Source organism: Ceratotherium simum, chromosome 5 (assembly GCF_057802395.1).
Source record: "Ceratotherium simum simum isolate JZ-2026a chromosome 5, ASM5780239v1, whole genome shotgun sequence".
Classification (NCBI taxonomy): Eukaryota; Metazoa; Chordata; class Mammalia; order Perissodactyla; family Rhinocerotidae; genus Ceratotherium; species Ceratotherium simum.
The window spans coordinates 58392790-58416397 of NC_141904.1; the positions used below are offsets into that span (position 1 = coordinate 58392790).

The following is a 23608-nucleotide window of genomic DNA, read 5'->3' on the forward strand; positions in this document are numbered from 1 at the left end:
GCAAGTCTTTGGTTGCAGAAAGACAACAAAATCCTCAAGTCTCAGCCAGCCAACTGGGCCTTTGTCCCACCAGGTAACCCAAGGAGCCCTAATAGTGGCCTTGGTGACAAATACAATGTGGTGAATGTTGCAATAGGGGTATAGTATACATGGGGGCCGGGGCCACTTAGCCCAGGCTCTGGGGTGGGGTGAGGCCCCTGGGTGGAGCCAAAGTCCAGTAGGAGGAGAGTGTGGGGTGTGCAGGAAAGGGGCAGTCCTACTGGGCATAAAGTGCAAGGTGGGACAAAGGTGAGATTGACATGATATGCCAGATAATAGGGACCTGGTGGGTGTCTAAAAACTCTGGCTGGGCTCTCTCCAGATGGTGATGGGAGCCCCTGAAGGATTTATAAGCAGAGGTGGAAATGCGGGTGGGCTGTGGTCAAAATAGAATTTCAAGGGATGATACTGGTGGTTACTGGACTGGCTGAGTTGGAGGACAATTTGGAGGCAGGGAGACCAGGTGGGATAGGCCTTCATCCTTCATCCTCGCAAGGTGTGATGGTGGGCTGACCTCAGACAGGAGGCAGCAGATTCCTAAAACAGTTAATTGCCCAAACCATGGGGTGCAGACGGGGCCTTGGTGCTTCTGGTCATTTCCTGTGGAACAGGATCCCCTCATGAAGACTGAAAACTGACCTTCCTCCTCCTGGGCCTCTTTCATGGCAGGGGTGAGCTGATGGCGCTCTGGCTCAGGACGTGAAGACCATTCTTTTGGACTACAGAAGCCTCCGGTTTCCCTTTGGGCAATTCAGAGGAGGTATGAACCCAACAGGGATAATACAAGACTCTCCTCCTAATTTGGCTCAAGTTGGATTAAATTCAAGGTGAAAAACGAAAGCAGCTGGACCAGTCTTGTGTCCTGAGTGCAGGGAGCAGTTCATACCTGGTGGAGCTGTTTTATTTAGAGGCAAGAAATGGTTAATAAAATGGCACCCTTGTATCTAGGAGTAACTGGCCTTTTTTTCCTTCTTTGGAGAGACAGATTTTTTGCTGTTGGTGAAGGCCCTTGAAGACCATAGTTTAAATTCAACTGGAAAGTGGTCGCTGACATCCAGGGCCTGTAAGGAGAAAAAGGAGATAAATTTGGGATTTAGGAGACACTCTCATTTTAGCGATGAGCACATTCAGGCTCAGGGAGGGAAGGTGAAATGCTCAAAGTCAACTCAACAGAACACACACTGGTGAGCCTCATCCCTGGACCAGCTCCATCAGAAATGGAGGCAGGTCCTCAAGTCACAGAATCATAGGCTTCGAGACTCAAGGTCCAACAGCCCAATGTTGTGTCTCCAGTGGTGGCCTCAAAGGGTGACACCAACCCATCTTCCCAGGATGGTGGCATAGAAAGACAACATGGCAGCCATACCTCCTCTTCAGTCAACTCATAAGCTTTCTGGAAGTCAAAGACGCTGTTTGATTTGGGAACAACAGAGCTGGCGATCTCTTGTCCTCTAAGCACAATCCTGGAGAAGGGGAGGGAAGATAGTCACATTAATTCACCCTGTTGATCTCTGAGATCAAACCAAGGTTCTTGTTTGACATCTGGAATTGACCGAGCAGCCTGGCCCTTTCATCTGGTGCTCAAAGTCCAGACCTGGTTTTAGCTTGTGACTCTTAGGATGGTGTCTAATACTGGGAAATAGGATCAGCCTCTGCCGCGGCACTGTGGGCACCTGGACAGTGTTTCCCTGTGTGGGCCCGTAGCCCTGGTGGTGGAAGAGATTTTATTAATGATACTTGGACACCATACCATGTAGCAGTGACTTGCCTAAGGAGGATATTGTTCCCTTTGCAATTATTTTTCACTTTTCCTGATTTGATTATGAAGAAAGGTACTGGTTTTTCTATAATTACTCCCTAAGCTCCCATTTTGACCAAGAGGGAGCAGATTGCAACTGCCAAACATTCTGTAGGTGAGAGAATTACGGCAGAATTTAACATGGTTCAGTTTTCACTGGTCTTATTTTCACAGTTATTTTCGACTTATGGCAAATGATGCTGTTTTCTTAGCTTAGTATTATGAAATTTCCTTCAAAAATTAATTTATTCCAGTAAGAAATGAATGGATTTAAAGACAAATATAGAGAAGAACCATAGTACAGTTGCTTTGTAGCAATGACAAAAAATGGGAACGTGGTAGTTAAATGAGTTTATGTGGACTCTAATGTATCCCAAGCGGGGTGATGCAGTTGGGGTCTACACGGCCCCAACCGACTGAATGAAGAATGCCAAGATGAGTCAAACTGCCAGTCCATGACTATCCACTGAGCTCTCCCTGATTCCGACTGGCTGACTAGACCCAGAGAGTCAAGAACAGCATAGTTAAGACTCCCTCATTTCTGACTCCTTCTAGGTATGTGTGCAGGTGGGTCACCTGATCATGCGGAGCTCCCCCAAGGCTGCCCCAGTGCCTGGGCCAGCTCTTGGCATCTTTGCTTGTCCACTGCGCTCAGTGTATGGCAGGTGTTTAATCAATATTTGAACGCAGAACAAAGACTGGAGTTGTCGCCATTTCGTCTTACTCCCCTTATTAAACATTTATATGCCTTTTTAAAAACCACAAAAGGTACATGCTGTTACGGAAAACATAGAAAATTCAGAGCAGCAAAATAAGAAACTCGTTTTTAAAAAAATCACACATAATCCTGCCTTCGTTTGGCATACACGTGTATAAAACCGGGGTTCTTTTGGTAAACACCTTTTTTAACCTGTTCCCGCATCCCACGTCATCTATTGTGAAGATCTTTCCCTCTGAGTCACTGTCCTTCTGCTTCATCAGTTCCAATCAGCTTCCTCTTGTTTGCCAGGGGAGAAGAACGGGGCTGCAGAAAGGACTCGACCTGTCCAGGGTCACACTACTGGCATGTGCGAGTGGGCAAGTGGCCAACTCCAAGCGACTTTGCCGAGAGCCCCTCAAAATGAGAGGGAGGGGGCAGGCCCTGGGAGCTCAGTCTCCTGTAACTTTGCACCTTGATTCTGCTTTCCCCAAATGCTAGGGCTGTTTCCAGTTTTGAGAGCTGGAGAGAGGACTTCTGCAAAGGAAACACCAGCCCTGACATTTCCAAGAGGAACAAAGGAGGTCATGGGATGGAAATAAAAGCCAGACCTCAAAACTAGAGAAGTGAGAACAACTGTCCTCTCGCAGATGGCTATCTCACGCTTCCTCAGTGGCGGGCTGAGCTCTGGGAACGGCAGCCACCGTGAGACCAGGGTCCTACAGGTTTCCTTGCTGTGGTCTCTGCTATGGCTGGGAAGATCACGAACATTCTCACGCTTCAGGTGGCCCCCCCACCTCCCTCCTGGTTTAAGAAGCAAAGGTAAAAACTGATTGACAATCCCCAGAGAGACTTTACAAATACAAGAGAATGCTATTCTTCAAATGTGTGTATTTACGTTTAGGGATGTGTAGCAAAAGCTTTAGAAGTACTAATATCCTTGCACTAACTGAGCTCATTTTTAGGGTTTTACCCTGAGGAAATCATAAACATATGCACAAAAGGCACATATAGAATGTTCATTTCAGCAGTGCTTTTAACAGCAAACCCTTGGTAATAACCTAATGCCCAGTGATAGGGAATTGAGGGAATAAATTTTGGTATGTCTTTGTGATGGAATAATTAACAGCCAATGAATGTACTTACTACATGCCAGGCATTGTTAGAAGGTTTCCACATGTTACTTTATTTAATCCCCATCCCATATCCATGAGTGAGGCGCTACTGCAATCTCCATTTTACAGGTGCAGGAAGGAAGACACAGAGAGCTGAAGTTTCTCAGTCACAGACATAGCAAGTGGTGGAGCCAGGATTTGAAACAGGGCCTGTCTGACACCAAAGCCTGCACTTGTCACTGGTAAGCCACAGTGCCCAGGGCTACCGTATGTGGTCCTGCCATTTGTATACTGTGCAAAGTACCCGAGGGAGGGGCCTAAAGTCTACTTGACTCAGCTCTCCAAGCCCAGTGCTTCGTCCGCCCAGCGGGCTGTGCCTTTTCTCACGCATGCCAAGCAGTGCACGGGCTAGCAGGGGTCTGGCAGACGCCTCCTACCTGTCGTATGCACATTTGGTGCTCTTCTTGACCGTGGTGTCCTCTTGATCCCCAATCAGCCAAACAAATCTGGGGTCGGTCCTCAGGCGGATGTTCTTCCAGGCCTTCTTGGGGACGTAGCTGCAGCCGGCGTTGAAGTCACCCATGAAAACGAAATTCTGAAAGACGAGATTCGGAACTGTCACCTCCAAGCAAGCTTGGAGAGTGAGCATTGTTGCCAATGCTTTTGCTCAGAACTGCTAGCAACAACTCCACCTCCCACCCCCAGTAAACAATGGGTTCTCTTATGGGCTGAATTGTGTCCCCACAAATTCATATGTTGAAATCCTTATGCCCAGTACCTTAGAATGTGACTGTATTTGGAGATAGGGCCTTTAAAGAGGTAATTCAGGTAAAATGAGGTTATGTGGGTGGGCCCTAATCCAAATGACTGGTGTCCTCATAAAAAGAAATTAGGATACAGAGAGACACAGAGAAAAGACCAAGGAAAGAGGCCTCAGAAGAAACCAGCCCTGCTGACCCAGTGATCTTGGACCTCCAGCCTCTAGAACTGTGAGGATACAAATTTCTGTTGTTTGAGCCACACAGTCTGTGGTACTTTGTTATGGCAGCCCTCACAAACTAACACAGGGTCTTAATTTCATTCTTGCTTTTGAAAATAAGAGGCCACAGTTTAAAAGTGAGTCAGTTTTGATGAGTGTTTGACAGGCAAATATGTCCAAGGGAGGATGCTCTTAATGGGAAGTAGGATGCTTGCTGTAGCTGCTCCCTCCTGTTCTTAGTCACCACGTCTCCATAATTCAACATGCAGTGTTAGGTGGGGATAAAGGAATCCAGCTCATTTATTCCCTCACATCTTTGTCTCTGGCTCAAACCACTGCAGAGTATAAACATATGAGTGAATCAACGCCTTCTGTTTCCGAGCAGGAAAAGTGAACCCGGGTGGTGTATCTGACAGCTGTGGCACCCTCCTTCTCTCCTATTGTTTTGAAGGTGGGAACTTATTCCTCTGGATATGCTGTCTATTGAGGAAGCGGGAGGAGCCATAAGGGGAGGAGGCGATGGACTGAGCTGTCCAGCCCACCCTAAGATCACCAACAGGGGCTTTCTCTCTTGCAAGTGTTTTTCCCTGCAGGACCCTTGAAACAGAATTTTAATATTCCTCCATCCAGAGGAAGTGTCAGACTTCCTTGCTTGTGTTATTGTTTGGGGTTGTTGCTGACTTTAGAGTTGTCTTCAAAAACATTTTCTTTTGACCTCAGAGATGATGGTTTTCCCTGGGATTGATGGGAGAAGTTGAGGACAGGATGTCATCCCTAACCCTAGGGACCACGAGCTTCTGTTAATACAGGCATGACTGACTGAGCATTCGCTGTGTGCCAGGCCCAGCCTTAGGTGTTATACAGTTTAATGTAAATCTCACAACAAACTCTAGGAGGTAGAAGAGACCTTTAATCCCTGTGGAAACAGGATAGAGGGATAAAGTGGCCCGCTCTAGGCCATTCGGCTTGGAGTTTCAAGTGGTGAGGTCAAGAATTGAATCTGGGTCTGCCTCACAGCAGGGCCCCAGCACGAGTTTCCCCTCTTGTTCACTCCTGCGCCGCTGATGCCTTCCCAGTGCCCGCCACCTACAGATGCCCAATAAATTCTCGTTGAATGAATGGATTCATAACTTTAGGAATGAATGAATGAGTCTTCCTATTGCTCTGCTTTTTACAAATAAGCAATGAAATACACTCCCTGTGTTGTCCACGCCCCAGCTCTGTGTCCAGGCTTTACTTGATGCATTTTGCACTTTGAGCAGCTGAACTGAGGGAGAAGAAGGGGGACCTCTGGAGTCACATGCCAAAAGGAGGAAAGAGAAATGTGGAAGAGCCTCCGGAGCACTTCCGTATTTTCCAGGAGCTTTCACAGACCCTCACAGCCACAGAGGATGGTGTCCCTGTTTACCAGATGAGGAGATAATTAAGGCCAAATAGTGGACGTATTTCCCTTCTGTGAGAATAGCACCCCTAGTTTCTTTGGGAAACTACCTCCCTCCTCCACCTCAGTCCATGAGGTTCGGGTGGAGCTGACATGCATTTAACCCTGATCACAGTGATTGGTTCAGGGATGCACACGTGACCCAATCAGAGTCAATAAGACTCAATCTCAGGTATTTGTTGCATTGTGGGACAGAAAATTGGTCAGTTGGTCTGGAAGCTGTTGGTGGCCATCTCGCGATCCCAAGGGTGGCACTGGGCTGAGAATGGAGCCCATCCAGAAGAATGGAAGACCAAGAAAGGGAAAGAAAGAGACAAGATAGGCTCTGATTACCTTGTCTGAGCCCTGGATCAAGCTATGCCTGAAGTACTTCTGGACATTTTGGTTACACAAACCAATAAATTGCTCCTCCTTTTCATGAGCCACTTTCAGATTCTGTCACTTGCAACTGAAAGACTCCTGACCTTTCTGTGTGTCGCTGTTGTCAATTGCAAAGTGAGAATGAGAAAAGTAGTTACCTCATAGGGTTACTGGGAGGATTAAATAAACTTGTCCATGTCCATCCTCAGCATAGTGCCCGGCACCAGCTATTCACACATGAATTTTAGCAGCTATTATTAGTGGCACAGGGTAAGAATTCCCAAGACCCACATGGATGGTACCCAGGCAGATTGAGCAAGAAGGATATTTAGGCTGAGGAAAGGCCTAAAGTAAGGCCCTAAAGCAGTGGTGGTCTGCACATGCCCTGCGCCCAGGCAGTCCATTCATCCTCTCAAGGACCAGATTCTGCCCTTGCTTAATGGGAATTCAACAGACACAGAAGATCATCACCTCTGCCTTCCAACGGCGTTTCATGTCTACGTAGACCTCAGCCAGCTCATCAATCTCTTTAACGGATGTCTCAGGGGTGGTGTGCAGGGGGACAATCACGAAGTCCTTGACAGCTGAGGAACAGGAAAGAGGCGGAGGTCACACACTTCCCCTGTCAAGTCGCAGGCACGCTGCTTGAGGGAAACAGGTTGCCCCTCGGAGGACATGGACTGTGTCGTCTTGGTCCCCGCACTTCCAGAGGGTCCAGCCAGTGGCTGAGATTTGGATGATCTCAGAGTCCTTAGTTATGCACCTTAGAGGTACACGAAAGCCTCTTTTCTCCCACTCATCCTTCATGGCTAAGAGAAAGCTGACAGTGTTCCCTGCTGGCATTGTGGGTATTGTTATTTTTCTCATTTTATGAAAAACTGTATTTTCTATTTTTTAAAAATAATAAGCCTGTTTGGCTTTCGTACTAAGGAAAAAAGTTTTTTCTAATTAAAAAAAATTGAGGCTGGTCAGTTTATACTCCTTTTGTAATCAGGAAAAAAAAGCCAAAAAAAGTTATTAAAAAATAAAACAGGTTTTTGTGGAGTGTCTAAAAACGTCCTCCCAGCAGGAGGGGCTGAGAGAGCCTCGGACCCGGGCCTTGCCCACCTGCTAATCGCAGCCGTCGTGTTCCGAACGCCTCTGTCTCTGGCTTTCCCTCATTCAGTGCCGGGGTCCCACTCCTACTCGGGAGCTGGGGGCTGTTGGGTGACACTGCTCAAGTCACACAGTGGGGAGCCAGGACTCAGAGCAGGCAGCCTGTCTCCAGGACCCCATGCTGATCCAGCAGCCTCGTCTCTCGCTCTCCTTCTCACACCTCCACTGTACTCTCCATCCTCTTTTTGGTCCCCCTAAACACCCCAACCTCTTTCGCACCTTGGAGCTGTGTGCTCACTGTGTCCTCCCCCAGAATGCCCTTCCCCCAGCCCTCTGTGACTGGTTTCTTCAGGTCACAGCCCAATGTCACCTCCAAGGGGCCATCCCTTGTCACCCCATCTAAGGTGGGCCCCTCACCCTGCTATTCAATGCACCCTGTTTACTTCCTTCATGCTCTGAAATTTCTTGCTTTGCTTCTTTGGCCCGCTGGAACCTGAGCTCTGTGAGGGCAGGCTTATCTGTCTTGTTCACCTTCTTGGCTCCAGCAACTAACGCAGTGCCTGGCACATTGGAGGTGCTCAACAATGTTTGTTGATTGAATACATGATTGAGTAATGAATGAACGAATGATTGAGTAAATGAATGAAGGAAACAAAAGATAGATGAATGGATAACTCCTTCATCTTTAATCCCAAATAGAAAGGACATAAAGAGGTTTCTTTGTACAAGAGAGGAAACTCTAAACAGGGCACGGCTATGGTGCCGTGGGGGCAGGGGTGTTGGTAGGAAGGACTGGAAGGGTGGAAGCTCAAGACAAACAGGTTTGTTTAGCTGTTCACAAAGGCTGAAGACTCTCTTGGAAAACAAATAATCATTTGGAGGAGCGGCTCTCTGAACACTGCCCCAGTCAGTCAAAAGTGAATCGTGTGCATGACAGAGATGATTATTGCACGTGCTCTCTGAGGGACATTTCTTGCCCTCAATAGTTCCCACCTCCTCTTTTTCTACGGGGAATTTACCCACATTTCTCCATGTTTGTTTCCCTGAAGTACTCTGCTCTGAGCTAATTAACCTTGGGCAGAAATAGTTAACTTCACCGTTCAGGACGTTTATATTTGTGTAGTATAGATACAGGTGTACATACTTACAGCTCTGCGTATATTTATTTGATCGTTATCTGTCTCCCCTACTATGACACAACTTCACCAGGGTGGGGACCTTGTCTGTCTTGTTCAGTGCCAGGAACAGAGCCTGGCACATAGGAGGTACTGGAAAAATATTTGATTCTATAAAGCTCCAATCTGCAAACCAAATTAAATCTTGACTTTCCACTGAGTGTCTCATAGTGGCTAAGAGCGTGGGCTCCCGAGATGATGGCTTGGGTTACAACTCTGACTCATCTGCTCTAATAGCTGCTGGGTAACATTGGACAAGAGACTCCACCTTTGTGAAGCTCAGTTTTGTCAGAAGTAAAGTGGAGATAATCCTCGTTCCTACCTTGCAGGGTGTTGCAAGGATGACAAGAGCCTGGCACTAATCAGGAATCAACACCTGTTAGTGGCTAATACAAGTGCTATTGTTGTTAGAGTTCAGGGTGCAATCGTTTGGACTTCCTCTCTACCCCCAGTCTGTGCAGGATGTTGCTACGTGGTTACTGGAGGGACAATGAGATTCTAGGTTGCGGGTTCATCTTTGCTGGTCATCACCAGGATTTTTTTAAATGACAGAATAGTTATACTTGGTTGGGACTGAGGGATTGTGGTAAATAATTTCCATCAGCCTAAGTGTTCCAAAGATGGTGGAGTTATCATTGATTCCAGAAGGTGGGTTCCAGGCTGAGGAGGTCTTGAGTCATGGCATTCTGAGAAGCCAGCTGGTGTCATCAAACTATATTGCATCCTCTACATTCAAGTATTAGAAGTTCTTAATGGCCATCTCAAGCCTAATGCCTCCCTAAAGATGCTGCATAAATCCTAGGATCACAGCTCACACTCAGGGCTGCTGCCTGTTCCTGGGATCGCTGGGGAGATCATGGGCGAGAGGGGCCTGTGGGTCTCACCAGTGTGGGGTGACTGGAACCAGACCACAAAGGGCTCCCTGGAAAATACATCTGCGTCTCCAGCCTGATAGTCATGGTAGAGGTATCTTTTCTTCACAGACACTAGCTTTTCCCTAGAAGAGAAAAAAGGAAGCCCGTTGAGCTGAGTCAGTTGTGTTCTTACATCTTTCAAGAAGCAGAGACGTAGGTTCCCTCATCTTCATTAGCCTCCCAAGCAGTTCCAGGGATCTTAGCCTCAGAACAAGGCTCAGTCAACTTTTCTCAACGGCCAGGGTGCTTTGGGAGCTGAAGATCTGGGCAGTACTAGTTATATGGGGCACCCACAAGTTGATGTTCAGACTTAAAACAAATTACTAGTAGGAAGAAGACGAGAATATGAAGTTCCAGAGTCAGCCATAATGGGCAACTCAGGTTTCCATCCCTGGGCCAGGACTTGACTATGAAGAATAAAGAACTCCTGGGCCGGCCTTGTGGCTTAGCGGTTAAATGCCTGCGCTCCGCTACTGGCAGCCCAGGTTCGGATCCCAGGCGCACACCGATGCCCTGCTTCTCTGGCCATGCTGAGGCCGCGTCCCACATACAGCAACTAGAAGGATGTGCAACTATGACATACAACTATCTACTGGGGCTTTGGGGAAAAAAAAGGAGGAGGATTGGCAATAGATGTTAGCTCAGAGTCGGTCTTCCTCAGCAAAAAGAGGATTAGCATGGATGTTAGCTCAGGGCTGATCTTCCTCACAAAAAATAAAGAAAGAAATAAATAAAAGTTAAAAAAAATAAAAAATAAAATATATTTTATTTTTTAAATATATTTAAACTCCTGACCTGACCAGATGAACCACTGAGTCAACCAATAAATTAGACTTGATGAAGCTGCTCGTGTTTTCTAGTTTGAAGAGTTAAAACTTTGCATCAGCCCCAATTTTGACAGCAATTATTTTGATCAATATTGAGAACCGATTAGAGGTCAACATTTTGTTTTGAAGAAAAGATACACATTTCGGTTCAATTCACAGTCATAATTTATAAGTGAACCATGTTCCAGGAAGCATAGATTATACTTACTTGTAGAGAAAGGCATACTGTTCTTTATATGTGTTTCTTCCGAGCCGAGAGCTAATCACGTAGTTGTATGTTATGCCTCTTCTTGAATTTCTAGAAAATATAAAGATTTTACATTACATCTTAAAGAATAAACATTCCCTTACTGCATAGGTTCCCCTCTCTCCAATCTACTTCCATATCTCCAATGACATCATGTAGAAGGGCTACCATTTATCATAACCTTTGAGTTTAATAAGAAGGGCTACCATTGACTAGGAATGTGACATCTGCCAGGATCTTTATAGCCATTTTTTCTTGTCCTTATAAGATGGGTACCATTGTTACCTCCTTTTTATAGTTTGCAAGTGCAAAGCTGGGATTTGGACCCAGATCCTACTCACCCCCAAATCCACATGCTATGGCCTGCACATGTGAGAGACAATTGAGACCATAGAAGATTTAGCCCAGAATCTGCCCCAAATCCCACTCTGGCTCATGGCTGGGGCTGTATCTCATACTTCTGAGTGGAGTAAAACTTATCAGGTCATCCTGAGTGTTTATCATAAGCAGGATTCCTAGTAACATTTTCGTTGCACACTCTTTCCTGCTTTGAAAATCCCCAGACATTTTCTCACAAGTCCTGGAACTGTAATTCCAAATTAGCTATTGTTTATATCCCAGGGCCTGGGGATACAGCCGTGAAGTCCCATGGACCCTACTCCTCATCTATACGAGGGAAGCTTGATGCTCAGTGTGTTTGCCAAAGCTGCTGATAACTCCACCCATGGCAGAGCCTGACGTGGTTTTCTCCATCTGCCTACAAAAAGATCCAGGGCATGTCTAAGCGGTGGCATAGTCTCAAGTTCAGTTGGAAAAAAGCAGAGAGGGTCTTTAGAGGCCAACTTAGACCCTACAGAAATTTCTGGGAATGCATATTCTAAGGCAGATCCAGCCATTGGGACTCCGGGAGTGTGGACAATGGATTCTGCTGGGCCTCCAGTTTGGGAAGGCTGGCCCTGTTCTGAATCCAGGCTGCCAAGTCCTGAGTTGGCAAACCGCTTGCAATGACTCAGCCGTGAGGTGACTAAGGCCACTCCTGGCTTATGGGGGATAAGGAGACAAGCAGGTCTGGCTCTGCCTGGAGTCTGCAGCACAGTCTAGGGAGATTGGGGAGCACTGAGACCACGGAAGGTGGGAAGAATCAATCCAGGCCAATTGTGGGGAGGTGCCTGGAGACCCCTGTCCCCTCAGTCTCCATACTTCTGAAAACTGACTGGAGCCACTCCGAGGAAACCTGAGGGGGCTCAGAATAGAGCACTGGCTTTGGAGTCAGACATGACCCAGGTCAGAGGTAGGCTCGGCCATTTACCAACTGGGTGACCTTGGCATGTCCTTCTCTCTGTGCCTCAGTTCTCTCAGCTAAAAGGGAAGCAGTAATAGTGCCTACCCTATGGGGTTGTTGGGGGGAGTAAATGAAATAGCACACGTAAACTGATCATCAGGATGCCTGGCACGTAGTTAGGGTGTCTACAGTAGTTGTTACATGTGGCCCCCAGAGACCACCATCTGCCATTATAATTCCCTTCCTTCTACTGGTAATGGACATCGCCAGCACTTAGTGACCACTGCTATGTGCCAGGCATGTGTGATTTACATGCATGATTTAATTTGATTATTGCCGCATCCCAGGAAAATGGGTTCTATTATTAGCTCCATTTTATAGACGGGGAAAATGAGGTACAAGGAGTTTCAGTAACTTGCCCGAGGTCATGGCAGAGCCAGAATCCAAACCCAAGTGGTCTGAGCTGAGCATAGGGGCCTACTTCCTGTGCTACATTCCCTCTGTCATTGTCAAAAATCAGATCCAGAAACAGAAGATCTGCTGAGGCTAAAAGGGAGAAGTTCAGCTCCAACTCTGTGTTTTCAGATGAGAAACTGAGGCCCAAAGAGGGGTGGGGCCAGACCAAGGGACCCCAAGTGAAGGAGAGGGTCCAAGGCTGTTCCTCCCAAGTCTAATGAGGCTGGAATGACCATTCATTTAGAAAACAGTGTGGGTTTCCTGATCATAAAAATATTGTTAAAGAGAAAACCACAGGGGCTGGCCCCGTGGTGCAAGGGCGGTTAAGTTCACGTGCGCTCCACTGGGGCGGCCCGGGGTTCGCTGGTTGGGATCCCGGGCGCGCACCAACTCACCACTTGTCAAGCCATGCTGTGGCGGTGTCCCATATAAAGTGGAGGAAGATGGGCATGGATGTTAGCCCAGGGCCAGTCTTCCTCAGCAAAAAGAGGAGGATTGGCAGACGTTAGCTCGGGGCCGATCTTCCTCACAAAAAAAAAAAAAAGAGAGAGAGAAAACCATAAACCCAAAATAGCATTACTCGTGCTAAAACCCATAATACCAAACTTAGATTTAATACCTAACCTAATTGCAGTTTCAGCTTCTCCCGGAAATGTAACTCTTAACCCACCAGTCTGGAATTTCGACATCAGCACTGAGGAATCTGTCATACAGACCCTCTCTATCACCCAGAGGAAGAGGAAGCAATCTACATGATAAAACCCTCACTGGTCCCTTCCCCCGCAAAAAGAAGATGTCCTGGCCCCAAATAATCCTTTCTTTTCTTCTGCTAATAGCTCCCTTGCCCCCCATTCTTCCTATAAAAACCTTCCATTTTGTACAACCCCTCAGAGCATCTCTCTGTTTGCTAGACGAGATGCTGCCTGATTCATGAATCACCTAACAAAGCCAATTAGATCTTCAAATTGACTCGGTTGAATTTTGTTTTTTAGCAGAATAATAATGGCCAGATGTCACTGTTTCTTCAGTCTGGATGGTGGATACATGGCTATTTGTTATCATTTTCTCTGTGCTTTTAAATACGTTTAAAATATATCATAAGGGCCGGCCCCGTGGCTTAGCAGTTAAGCGCGCACTCTGCTGCTGGCGGCCCGGGTTCGGATCCCGGGTGCGCACCGACGCACCGCTTCTCAGGCCATGCTGAGGCCGCGTCCCACATACAGCAACTAGAAGGATGTGCAACTATGACATACAACTATCTACTGGGGCTTTGGAGGGGGGGAATTGTAAAAAAAATTTATAAAATATATCATAAGGAAGAGGAAGGGGTATATGTGACATTGTCATTGTAGAAAATTCGGAAAATACAGAAAATACATAGAAGAAATCACATTTAGAGTCCTTGTAAATTTGTACTCTGAGGTAGCCACCATCAACGTTGTGGTTCACTGTCTTTGAATCTTTTATCTATTTTTTGTTTTGTTTTGTTTACATAATTGAATTACTTGGTACTTGTCATATACTCTGTTGTAAAGAGTATAACAAACATTATATTAGAAGTTTGTAAAAATTAAGTGCATCAGAATCACCTGGGAAGCTTATTAACATAAAGTTTCCCCTCTCACAGACATTCTCATGCAATAGAGGGGATCCTTGAATATGTGTTTTAACTCACTCGGGAGTGATTTTTAGGTAGGTGGGTCTGCTGATTATTCTTTGAGAAAGAATACAAATCATAAACATAACCCAACATCATTTAAAACCATTTGAGGACATTATTCGAAAATTTTTTTTAATTTATAAAATTAGTTCAGACTTTTTGTAAAATATTCAAATCATACAGAAGTATATAAAATAAAAAGCAAATGTTCCCCATTCCTTCACTCACCCCCTCCACAGTGTTCCTCCAATCACCCCCTCCCCCACCAAGTAACCACTATTAACAGTTTGGAGCACATCCTTCCAGTCTTTCTTCTACTCCCATGCAAACTCAAACATACCCTTATTCGTGTATAATATAATGTGATTACTAAAATGGGCTCTTCTACCCACAATTCTGAACTTGCTTTTTTCAATGTAGTGCAGCCATCTTTCCATGCTGGAATATTTAGCTCTAACCTATTCTGTAGTAAACATGATTTTTAATGGCTACATACTATTCCAGCATGTGTGCATATCATAATTTCACATTTGTCCTCAATCTGTTCTTTATAACAGTACTTCTCAGTTCAGCCTCTTGTCTGTTTCTTTCATTTCTTACTCCTAACCTGTTTCCCTCTTTTGCTTTATCATATTAAAAGCAGCAGGTTGAAAGTTCTCAGGACCGTGGTCAATAGAGTTGGAAGCCTGAGCAGTGTTGGCTGCGTGGTCTGGTGGTTAGAGCGAGTGCCGGCTCTCACACTAGTTTCAATTCCCCGGGGATTTTCAGGTGCGCTTGCACTTGACTTGGAGCCCGCAGAGGGTCCAGGGGCCCTGTCATTACCCGTTCAGCCTCTCCATCAGCATGGGACAGATCATGTTGTTGCTGTCCTTGATTTCCATCAGGAGTATGAGGTCACAGCGCCTGATGACCTGCGGAGAGAATTCCCAGGTGTTTGAGGCCATTTACTACAAATAATTAAACCTTTTATTGGGCACTTACTACGTTTCAAGTCTCACATTGGGTGCTTTGTTAAATGAATTAACTTCCTCTCTGAAATAAATGAAGGACTCCCTGGGGTAAGTACTATTATTATGCCCATTTTAAAGACAAGGAGCTTGAGGCTCCAGGAAAGCTGTGACCCAAAGTCACCCAGCTAGAAATTGGCTGAGGCAGAACGTGAACCTGGGTAATCCAAGGCCAGAGCCCACGGCCATAACCCACCGCACGTCCTACCTCTTGATTTGCTTGAATAATTACAATAATAACAATAAATATTTATTAAGCCCTTAGTAAGTAAAAAGTACCAGGCTGGCTACTGCGGAAATGAGGTATAATTATAGTGATAATAATTATAGAAACTGACGTTTATTGTGAGCCTATTCTGGGAAACACCAACCCGTATGAGACAACTATGATTTTTAGTTCATTAAACATAGGAGGTAACCAAGCTCAGAGTGATTGAGTGACTAGTTTAAAGTCACACAGCCAGTATAGGTGGTAGAGTCAGGATTTGAACTCAGGTCTGTGTGACTACAAAGCCCACCATGCTAAACTGTTAAAATACAGTCCCTGCCCTCAAAGACTTGTTGTGAGTGAGAGAGACAAATGGAAACAACGAGCTATAATGAGAGGCGGATGAAATTTGTGCTAAGTAAAAGTCAGAGCTGCGGGAGTGTTGAGGAATAATTAATTACTTCTGCTCAGAGGATCAGGGAAGGCTCCAAGGAGAAGGTGGCATTTGAACAGGCCCAGAAAGGAGAGGAGCTCAGTGGGTACAGAATGCAGGAGAGCCTCCTTGAGGGTGTTAAAGAGAAAACCTTGAGCCCAAAATGGCATCACTCCTGCTAGAGCCCAGAATACCAAACTTAGATTTAATAACTAACCTAATTGCAGATTCAGCCTCTCCCAGAAATGTAATTCCTTATCAACTGGAATTTTCCAGTCAGCGCCAATGACATGATCTCTCCTGTAGACCCTCTTTATCCCCCAGAGGAAGAAGAAGCAATCTACACGATAAAACCCTTGCTGCTCCCTTCCCCCCAAAAAGAAGATGTCCTGGCCCCAAATAATCCTTTCTTTTCTTTTGCTAATTGTTCCTTTGCCCCACCTTTCTTCCTATGAAAACCTTCCATTTGGTACAACCCCTCGGAGCATCTCTCTGCTAGATGAGATGCTGCCCGATTCATGAATCACCTAACAAAGCCAATTGTATCTTCAAATTGAGTTGGCTGAATTTTGTTTTTTAACAAAGGTGAGCAATAACCTGGAGGCTAGGGCGCTGATTCCCCTTGGAGACCACAGGGACCTTTCTGTATTGGGGTCCTGGCGGGCTCGATGCTATGGAATTTGTTGGTCAAGGATAGAGCATCGCCAAGGTTAATTTTGTCTTCTCACACAGTCTCCAAAGCCCTGGAGCAGGAGGATTATGCCACTGGCCTTATTTCCAGAGCATAGGTATGTTCCCGTTCCCTCTCTAAAGGGCAGAGCCACCTAGAGCGGGGAGAAGCATGGCTTGTGCAGCCTTGAAGAAGCTGGGGTGGGGGGCCTGGAGATGCACCTGTGCAGTGACTGAGGAGGAAGACTATGTCTGAGTTTGGGTCCTTCCACCAACAGGCTTGAAATCCATGGCATCAGCCTTGCAGGGTTCATCAGGGAGAGCTGGGTGCTGCTCACCAAGCCAGCCTGCTGATTTAGTCACTTGTCGCCATCAGACTTTTCTGGAAGACATTTTAGAATATGTATCAAAAGCCTTAAAAAATGTATTTTTCCTTTGCTCTAGTTTTCCCATTTTGAGGAGTGTCTTCCATTGTAAAGAAATATCTACTACTTCTCTGCACCTCAGTTTCTTCATCTATAAATGGGATGATAATAGTCTTTCCCTCATAGGGTTGCTAGAGGATTATATGGGTACTTAGAACAGTGCCAGCCATGTAGGAGGCACACAATAAATTATTATTATTATTATTATTATTACTTGTACAGATCAAAAAGGAAGATGCATTGCAACAAAAAAATTGGAAACAACCTAAGCATCCCCAAATAGGAAAGCATTAAATGAAATATGTTGCAAACATAGCATAAGGCATTATATAGCATTAGAAGTTAAAGCCATGGGCCAGCCCGGTGTCTTAGCGGTTAAGCGCGAGCGCTCCGCTACTGGCGGCCTGGGGTTCTGATCCTGGGCGCGCACCGAGGCACTGCTTGTCAGGCCATGCTGAGGCCGCGTCCCACATACAGCAACTAGAAGGATGTGCAACTATGACATACAACTATCTACTGGGGCTTTGGGGAAGAAAAAAAGGAGGAGGATTGGCAATAGATTGTTAGCTCAGAGCCGGTCTTCCTCAGCAAAAAGTGGAGGATTAGCACGGATGTTAGCTCAGGGCTGATCTTCCTCACAAAAAAAAAAAAGAAGAAGAAGAAGTTAAAGCCATGTTTTAAAAGAATATTAACAACATGTGAAATACCTCTAATATAAAAACAGAAAACAAAACTGATGATATAGGAGGGTCTCCATGATGCAAAATAGATGCAGATTTATGTATTTATTTTTGCATAGAAAAATGCCCATAACAGTTACCCAAACACCAACAACGTTTATCTTTGAGTCAAAGGATAACAGGTGATTTTTTTCCCTCCTTTTTAGGTTTCTATAGTTTCGAAATAGTCCATAATGACTATTTTTAGTTTCATAAAATTACTTTATAAATTATAAGCTTTTAATTTTAAAAATTATATCTGTATAATTTTTGAAAAATTAAAGCATCATTTAAAAAAGAAAATTGCTTGATGAGGAAGGAATTGTGGGAAAAGAGATGATGGCCAATATTTATTAAGACATGACAGGTGTAATTCTAACTTTAACATAAATTAAATGAGTCGTCTTATGTAAAGTGACTAATACGGTGCCTGGCACGTAGTGAGGGCTTTAGAAGAGTTAGCTCCTTAGATCTTCATAATGACCCTGCGATGCCAGTCTTCCTATCCTCCCCATCGTAAAGTTGGGGACTCTGAGGCTCAGTGAGGTTAAGTAATTTGAACATCGTGTGAATATGAATAATGGGATAGCTACTACAGAGCCCCTCTTGACAACCAAGGAAACCACTATGTTCCTGTGACCACTCCTCCTCAAAGACCAAGGTCCCTTTTTGCATGTGATCCATCAGTGCCACTCAGACATGAACCAGGCTCCCTTTCCTGAGTAGCAGTGTTGAGCCTCCAGATTTCCCGTTTACAGCCCCTTTGCCTGCATAACAAACACTCCTGAGCCCCACAGCTACAGCCGTTACTGATTTCCACTTCCCTTGGGCAGTCTCCCCTGAACCTCCGGGAATATTTCCCATAGACTGGAATCTACATTGCAGTGAGCAATGGCTCAAAATCCCATGATCAGAATTCTCCTGGGGATGAAACCTATAACTTGAGCTGTTGGCCTTCATCCATCCATCCATCCTCCCACCCATCTATCCATCCTTGGGTTCCAACAAAATTTTATCAAGGCTCTGCTGTGTGCTGTGTGCCTAGCACAATATGCTAGGCCTTGCTTTATTCACGACTTTATGCCCAACTCCTGACACAGCATCTGGCACGCATGAAAGAGAGAGGGGAGAGAGGGAAAGAGGGCCATAGTGGAACCAGGTGAGACAAGTTCAGAAAACACATATATCTTCTGCTTTTAAATCTTCTTTATGGCATTGTAAGAAAAATGGGAATACATTTCATATTCAATCCTTTTAAAAATAATTTTGTTACAATTTTCTAATTACAAAAATAATGTGGCTTACTGTAAAAAATTTGGAAAAGGCAGAAAAGACAGAGAAGACTATAAAAATCACCTGATGACCTGTAACCCCACCACTCAGACACTTTTCCATGTGATTTCTATACTCACATATATTTATAAAATTGGCATCAAAATGACTAGCCCATTGGTTCAAAGTACGGATGTCGAATCGAAGGGCCTTGGATTTATGTTTTGACTCTGTTGCTCACCAGCTACAGTGACCTTGAACAAGTCACTTCTACTCCCTGAATCACTAGATTCCTTATATGTGAACTGGGACAATATCCCCGTCATGGGGTCATTGTGAGGGTTAAACGATATGATGGACATAAAATGCTCAGCCCAGTGCCTGGCCCAGAACAGATGCTCAGCAAATTGTGGGGATATTTATCATAGAGTTTGGGTCTTGTGTTTTTAGCCTAACGTTACATTGTGAGCATTTCCCCCACAGTCATTAAATATTCAGTTTTCAAATCCATTAACGATACATGGTTTCCCTGCCCCCATTTCAGGTCAGAGGACCAAGAAAAATGTATCTCCCCTGGCTCCATCTCCTCAGGACGAGGCTCCAAGGACTGGGGTCCTTGAAAGGCCCTCCCAGACCTGAAACTTGGTGAGATTTTCTTGACTCTGTTCACAGAGGGGGGAGGAAAGTAGGGGCTGTGCATGGCCAATGGTGAGGGATCCCAGCAGGGGGGTCATGAGCGGGCCTGGGGAGAGGGGAAGGGACAGTCTAGAGAACTCTTGAAAAATCTGGGGCACACGCTGTGTCATGAAACCCTCTTTCACGCCTCTAAAGATGGAGCTGCACAGCGTGGCGGGGAAGAGGCCAGAGAGGGTCAGTCAGCCCGTGCTCCAGCCTTCGCTCTTGCACTTGCTTGCCCTATCACCTTGGGCGCTTACCTCGCCTCTCTGAATCCAGTTGCCTCATTTGCAAAATGGGCATATTAATCAGGGGGGTTGTGGGGCTGAACTTGGATACTGCATATCAAGGGCCAGGCACACAGGAAGCACTCCTAAAATTATACTTATCACGTGCTGTGGGAGACAAGGCCTCCCACATCCACCATTGCATCCCCAGTGCCTCGGAGCGTCTGGCACATGGCCTGCCTTCAAAGAGCATCCATTGCTAAACAAGCTCTGCTCTTCAAGGACAAACTGAAGAAGACACGGACAGAAAGAGCCTTGCCCAGGCAGAGTTTGGCATCTAGAGAACTGCCCAAGGTGCCAGCCAGCAAACCTAAGATAGAGAAGGCAGGCCTGCCTCGCTCTCCAACCACCCCAGCGAAGGTCACAATGACAACTGCGTGATGAATCCAGGACGGAAAAGCGGAAAAGGCATCTCCACTATATGCTTGGGTTCTACGGTTGGATTCGATCCTGGCTCTTCCCCTTACTAGCTATGGAAACCTGGAGAAGTCACTTCACTATTCTGAGTCTCAGTCTTCTCAGTTATAAAGTGAGGGCAATGCCTCCTACACCATGGTTATTGTGGGAGATCAAGATTTGGCCACCCTGAAATATATCTCTTTACCTTGATTGTTTTCTCTGACGGGCATTTGACCTCCCCCACTACCTGCCTAAAGAATTTGACATAGTAACTCCTTCCTGGAACAGATCTTCTATCTGATGGCTGTAATATAATGTAAAATAGATGTTACAATAGAAAAGGCACCAACAAGCCCATCTTATCGGAAGTTCTGTCTCTGGCCACATCCTCTGGGTGGCCCTGCGAGGAGTTGCCAGACAAACATTTACATTTATAAGGGAAATCTCCATTTGTAAAGGTATCTCCCTCCGTGTATTGGGAAGAGGGGGGATGGCCTCATTTCTAGAAACTTATCAATGTGGAAGGTGAGGCCTTAAATCTGCATAATAACCTTACTCCTGTTTACTGTGCTTTAGTGGTAATCTCCTGTAACTGACTCCCCCCACCCCCAACATCCTCCTCTGTCATTGGCTGAATATGGTATTTAAGACGAGAATTTCTGCTATTGTGTTGAGAAACGCAGTGTCCCTGGTTTCTCCCATGTATACATGTTATTAAACTTGGTATTATTTTCTCCTGCTAACCTGTCTTGTTAATTATTTGGCCAGCCATAAGAACCTTAAGGGAAAGGACAGAGGGGGATTCTCCCTCTTCCCCCACAAACCTTAAGGGAAAGGACAGAGGGGGATTCTCCCTCTTCCCCCGCAGTTTTAAATAAGAATATAAAATTCCTGGCTTATAGTAGGTGCGTATGGGCCCTATAAATATTATTATCCTGAATGCCCGGGTTTGGGTTTCACTGTACGTGCTTTGGGTGGCTCTGGCAGTGTTTGGGGACAGCCTCTGTTCACAGGGTGGTGTTGCAGTGATGGGGAAGGTAAGCGGGCCTTGACAAAGACTTCAGACACTTGGTGTTTGGTGTGGTGGGCTGTCCATTAGTCTGCCTTCTAAGGCACAACAGCTCAGGGGAGGTACTGAGTGTAGGCCCCCCACGGTGGAATCACCAATGAACATAAAGACAGCCTCCTAAGACTGTGGTGACATTTCCCAGATGGAATAAGCGAGGAAGGATATGGGAACGCAGTAGGTACCCAGGCTCCATGGGCCCATGTGTGAGGAAGTAGGAAAATAGTTCCCTTCCATGTCAGAGTTCCCTGTTGAGCCAGGAGTCACGGTTCCCACAGGCTGGGCATGGCTGACCTGGCTAAACAATGGCATCTGGAAGGCCTTGGGTACTGTCCAAAGGGCAGGGCAGACCGGGTCTGAGAGGACCGTCTGAGTAAGAACAGAGCACACCAGTCCTCACTCTAATCCACTTTGCCTGATAATAATAGCGGCAGCTCCCGTTCATGATCACTGGCCTGGTTGAAGGCTCTGGTGGGGGCCCTACACACCTTGAGTTCTCTCAGCCAACTGGCACTACAGGTCGTGTAAGGCCCATTTTACTGCAAGGCCCTGGAGGCTCAGGAAGGAGAAAGGACTTCCCGGCTTGCTCACATGGCTGCCGGGTGGAATCTGAACCCGCGACTCCTGGCATTCCCACCATACCAAAGTGCCTCCGGGGTTTTCTAAGGCAATAGCACCTATCAGAATCCTGGGAAAGGTTTCAACTCCCAGCATCAAAAATAAATTAACCTGTAGGGTAAAGAGAATCAATTGACTCCGGAGAAATGTAAGCAGAGAGAGACATTGGTCATATTACCCAAGGAAAGTCTTATCCAAGTGGAGAGAAATATTAGAATTGAGAGTTAGGAGGAGGTTAATGGGGTGGCAGGGAGGAGGCAGGAAGGAAGTGAGGCAGAGGGGGAGAAAGAGAAAGAGAGAGAGAAGGAGAGAGAGAGAAAGAGAAAGAGAGAGAGAGAGGGAGAGAAAGAGAGAGAAAGAAAAAAAGAAAGAGAGATAGAGAAAGAGAAAGAAAGAGAACAAGCAAAACTCTGCTGCACTGGTGGTTAAAAGACCACGCTGGGCGGGCATCCTGGTCCCCCCTCCCCCACCCCAGCTATACGATGTTACTTCCCCTTTGTCGTTCATCGTCTCTGCATGGGGGATAACAATCCTCCTTCCTAAGGTGTCTATAGTGCCTGACACCGGCATTCATTCAATGGTAATAAGTGTCAGAGTAACAGCCAAGCCTTACCTGGAGCTTACTGTGAGCCAGACACTGTTTTAGGAGCTTTACATTTACCAACTCACATACTCCTCACAACAATCCTACAGGGAGGTACTGTTATTATCCCCAATAAAGATGATGACACGAGGCCAGAGAGGTGAAGTGGTTGTTGTCATTGTTGCTGTCGTTATAAAATTCCAAGCCAACAGCTACCTTCACCCTACTTTACCTAGTTAATCTAACTACCTTTGGTTAAATTCCTCCTGAGTCTCTTAAAGCCTGAAAGCAGTCGAGAGGGCTTGACGGGTGTCCATCAATCCTCCTGACAGGAACAGGGGCTCACCTTCACAATGACATCCATGGTGTTCCGATTTTCCTTCTTGGTTTCCCCAAAGGACCTCACGTTGAAGGAGCAGATCCTCAGGGCGAGGGCGCTGTTGACGGAGAGGAGGAGAAGCAGCAGGGCGGCGGGCGCCTGAGACATCCTGGCGCTCCTCTGGCTTCAGGGCCCCTGCGAGGACAGCGGTGTTTGGAGTGCGGACTCCCGGCCACCTCCTCAGGCTCGTCTGACTTATATAGCCTGCAGATAACAGGAATTACTGGATTCCTTGTTGCTACTTTCACTTCTCTGAGGAACTGAAGGTCATAGGTTTCATTCCCAAAAGAAATGAAGAAAATGTGCTAGTCTTTTAGGCGCCCCAGTTTCTGTCACTCTGGTGAGGAAATTGCCCTGCCTAATTTGGGCACCATCCTCCGCAAAGTCACTCATATCCCAACCGGGAGCCAGCTGTGGTATCTGGTTGTCTCTCCTGTGGTCACATGCCATGTGCCTTTTCCTGAAAATTGACGCACTCGGAAGCGGTCCACCCCAGAGGGCACCTGGGGTGATGGAGCCTTCTCCAGGGGGACAATGAGGCCGGGGGCAGTGGGATATTCTGCTGTGTTTTCTGCCTTCCCTGGGATTTGGCAGCCAGCTGTCTGTGGACACACCCAGGATCCTACCCTCTAACTGCCCTGATGGGTGTAATTAAAGTCAAGTCTAGTTTGAGTTACACAATTTTTTAGGCAGTTTTACTGTATACAGTTGAACACACCAAATACTAGCAGTGTGTCAGCAGGGAGAGCGATTGCTGGTCCGCTAGAAGGGGTCAGCAAAATG

At 46.1% G+C, this 23608-nt stretch overlaps 1 protein-coding gene across 1 annotated transcript; it reads right to left on the reverse strand.

Annotated features, from left to right (window-relative positions):
• Positions 1 to 846: 846 nt before the first annotated feature.
• DNASE1L3 (deoxyribonuclease 1L3) lies at positions 847 to 22990 on the reverse strand. The gene is made up of 8 exons (XM_004419859.3): positions 22793 to 22990; positions 14908 to 14996; positions 10649 to 10738; positions 9584 to 9696; positions 6901 to 7013; positions 4087 to 4244; positions 1406 to 1502; positions 847 to 1100 (listed from the first exon to the last, which is right to left on the reverse strand). The coding sequence occupies exons 1-8, from the start codon at positions 22931 to 22933 to the stop codon at positions 984 to 986; spliced, it is 918 nt and encodes a 305-aa protein (XP_004419916.1). The 5' UTR covers positions 22934 to 22990; the 3' UTR covers positions 847 to 983.
• Positions 22991 to 23608: the final 618 nt, after the last annotated feature.

What these genes read in the sequence shown, in the direction of transcription:
- DNASE1L3 (XM_004419859.3), bottom strand. Translation starts at nt 22,933, where the DNA reads ATGTCTCAGGCGCCCGCCGCCCTGCTGCTTCTCCTCCTCTCCGTCAAC. An exon ending in CAGTATGCCTTTCTCTACAA is followed by an intron (nt 9,697 to 10,648) that starts GTAAGTATAATC and finishes TTTCTCTTCTAG; the next exon opens with GGAAAAGCTAGTGTCTGTGA. An exon ending in AACGCCGTTGGAAGGCAGAG is followed by an intron (nt 4,245 to 6,900) that starts GTGATGATCTTC and finishes CTCGTCTTTCAG; the next exon opens with AATTTCGTTTTCATGGGTGA.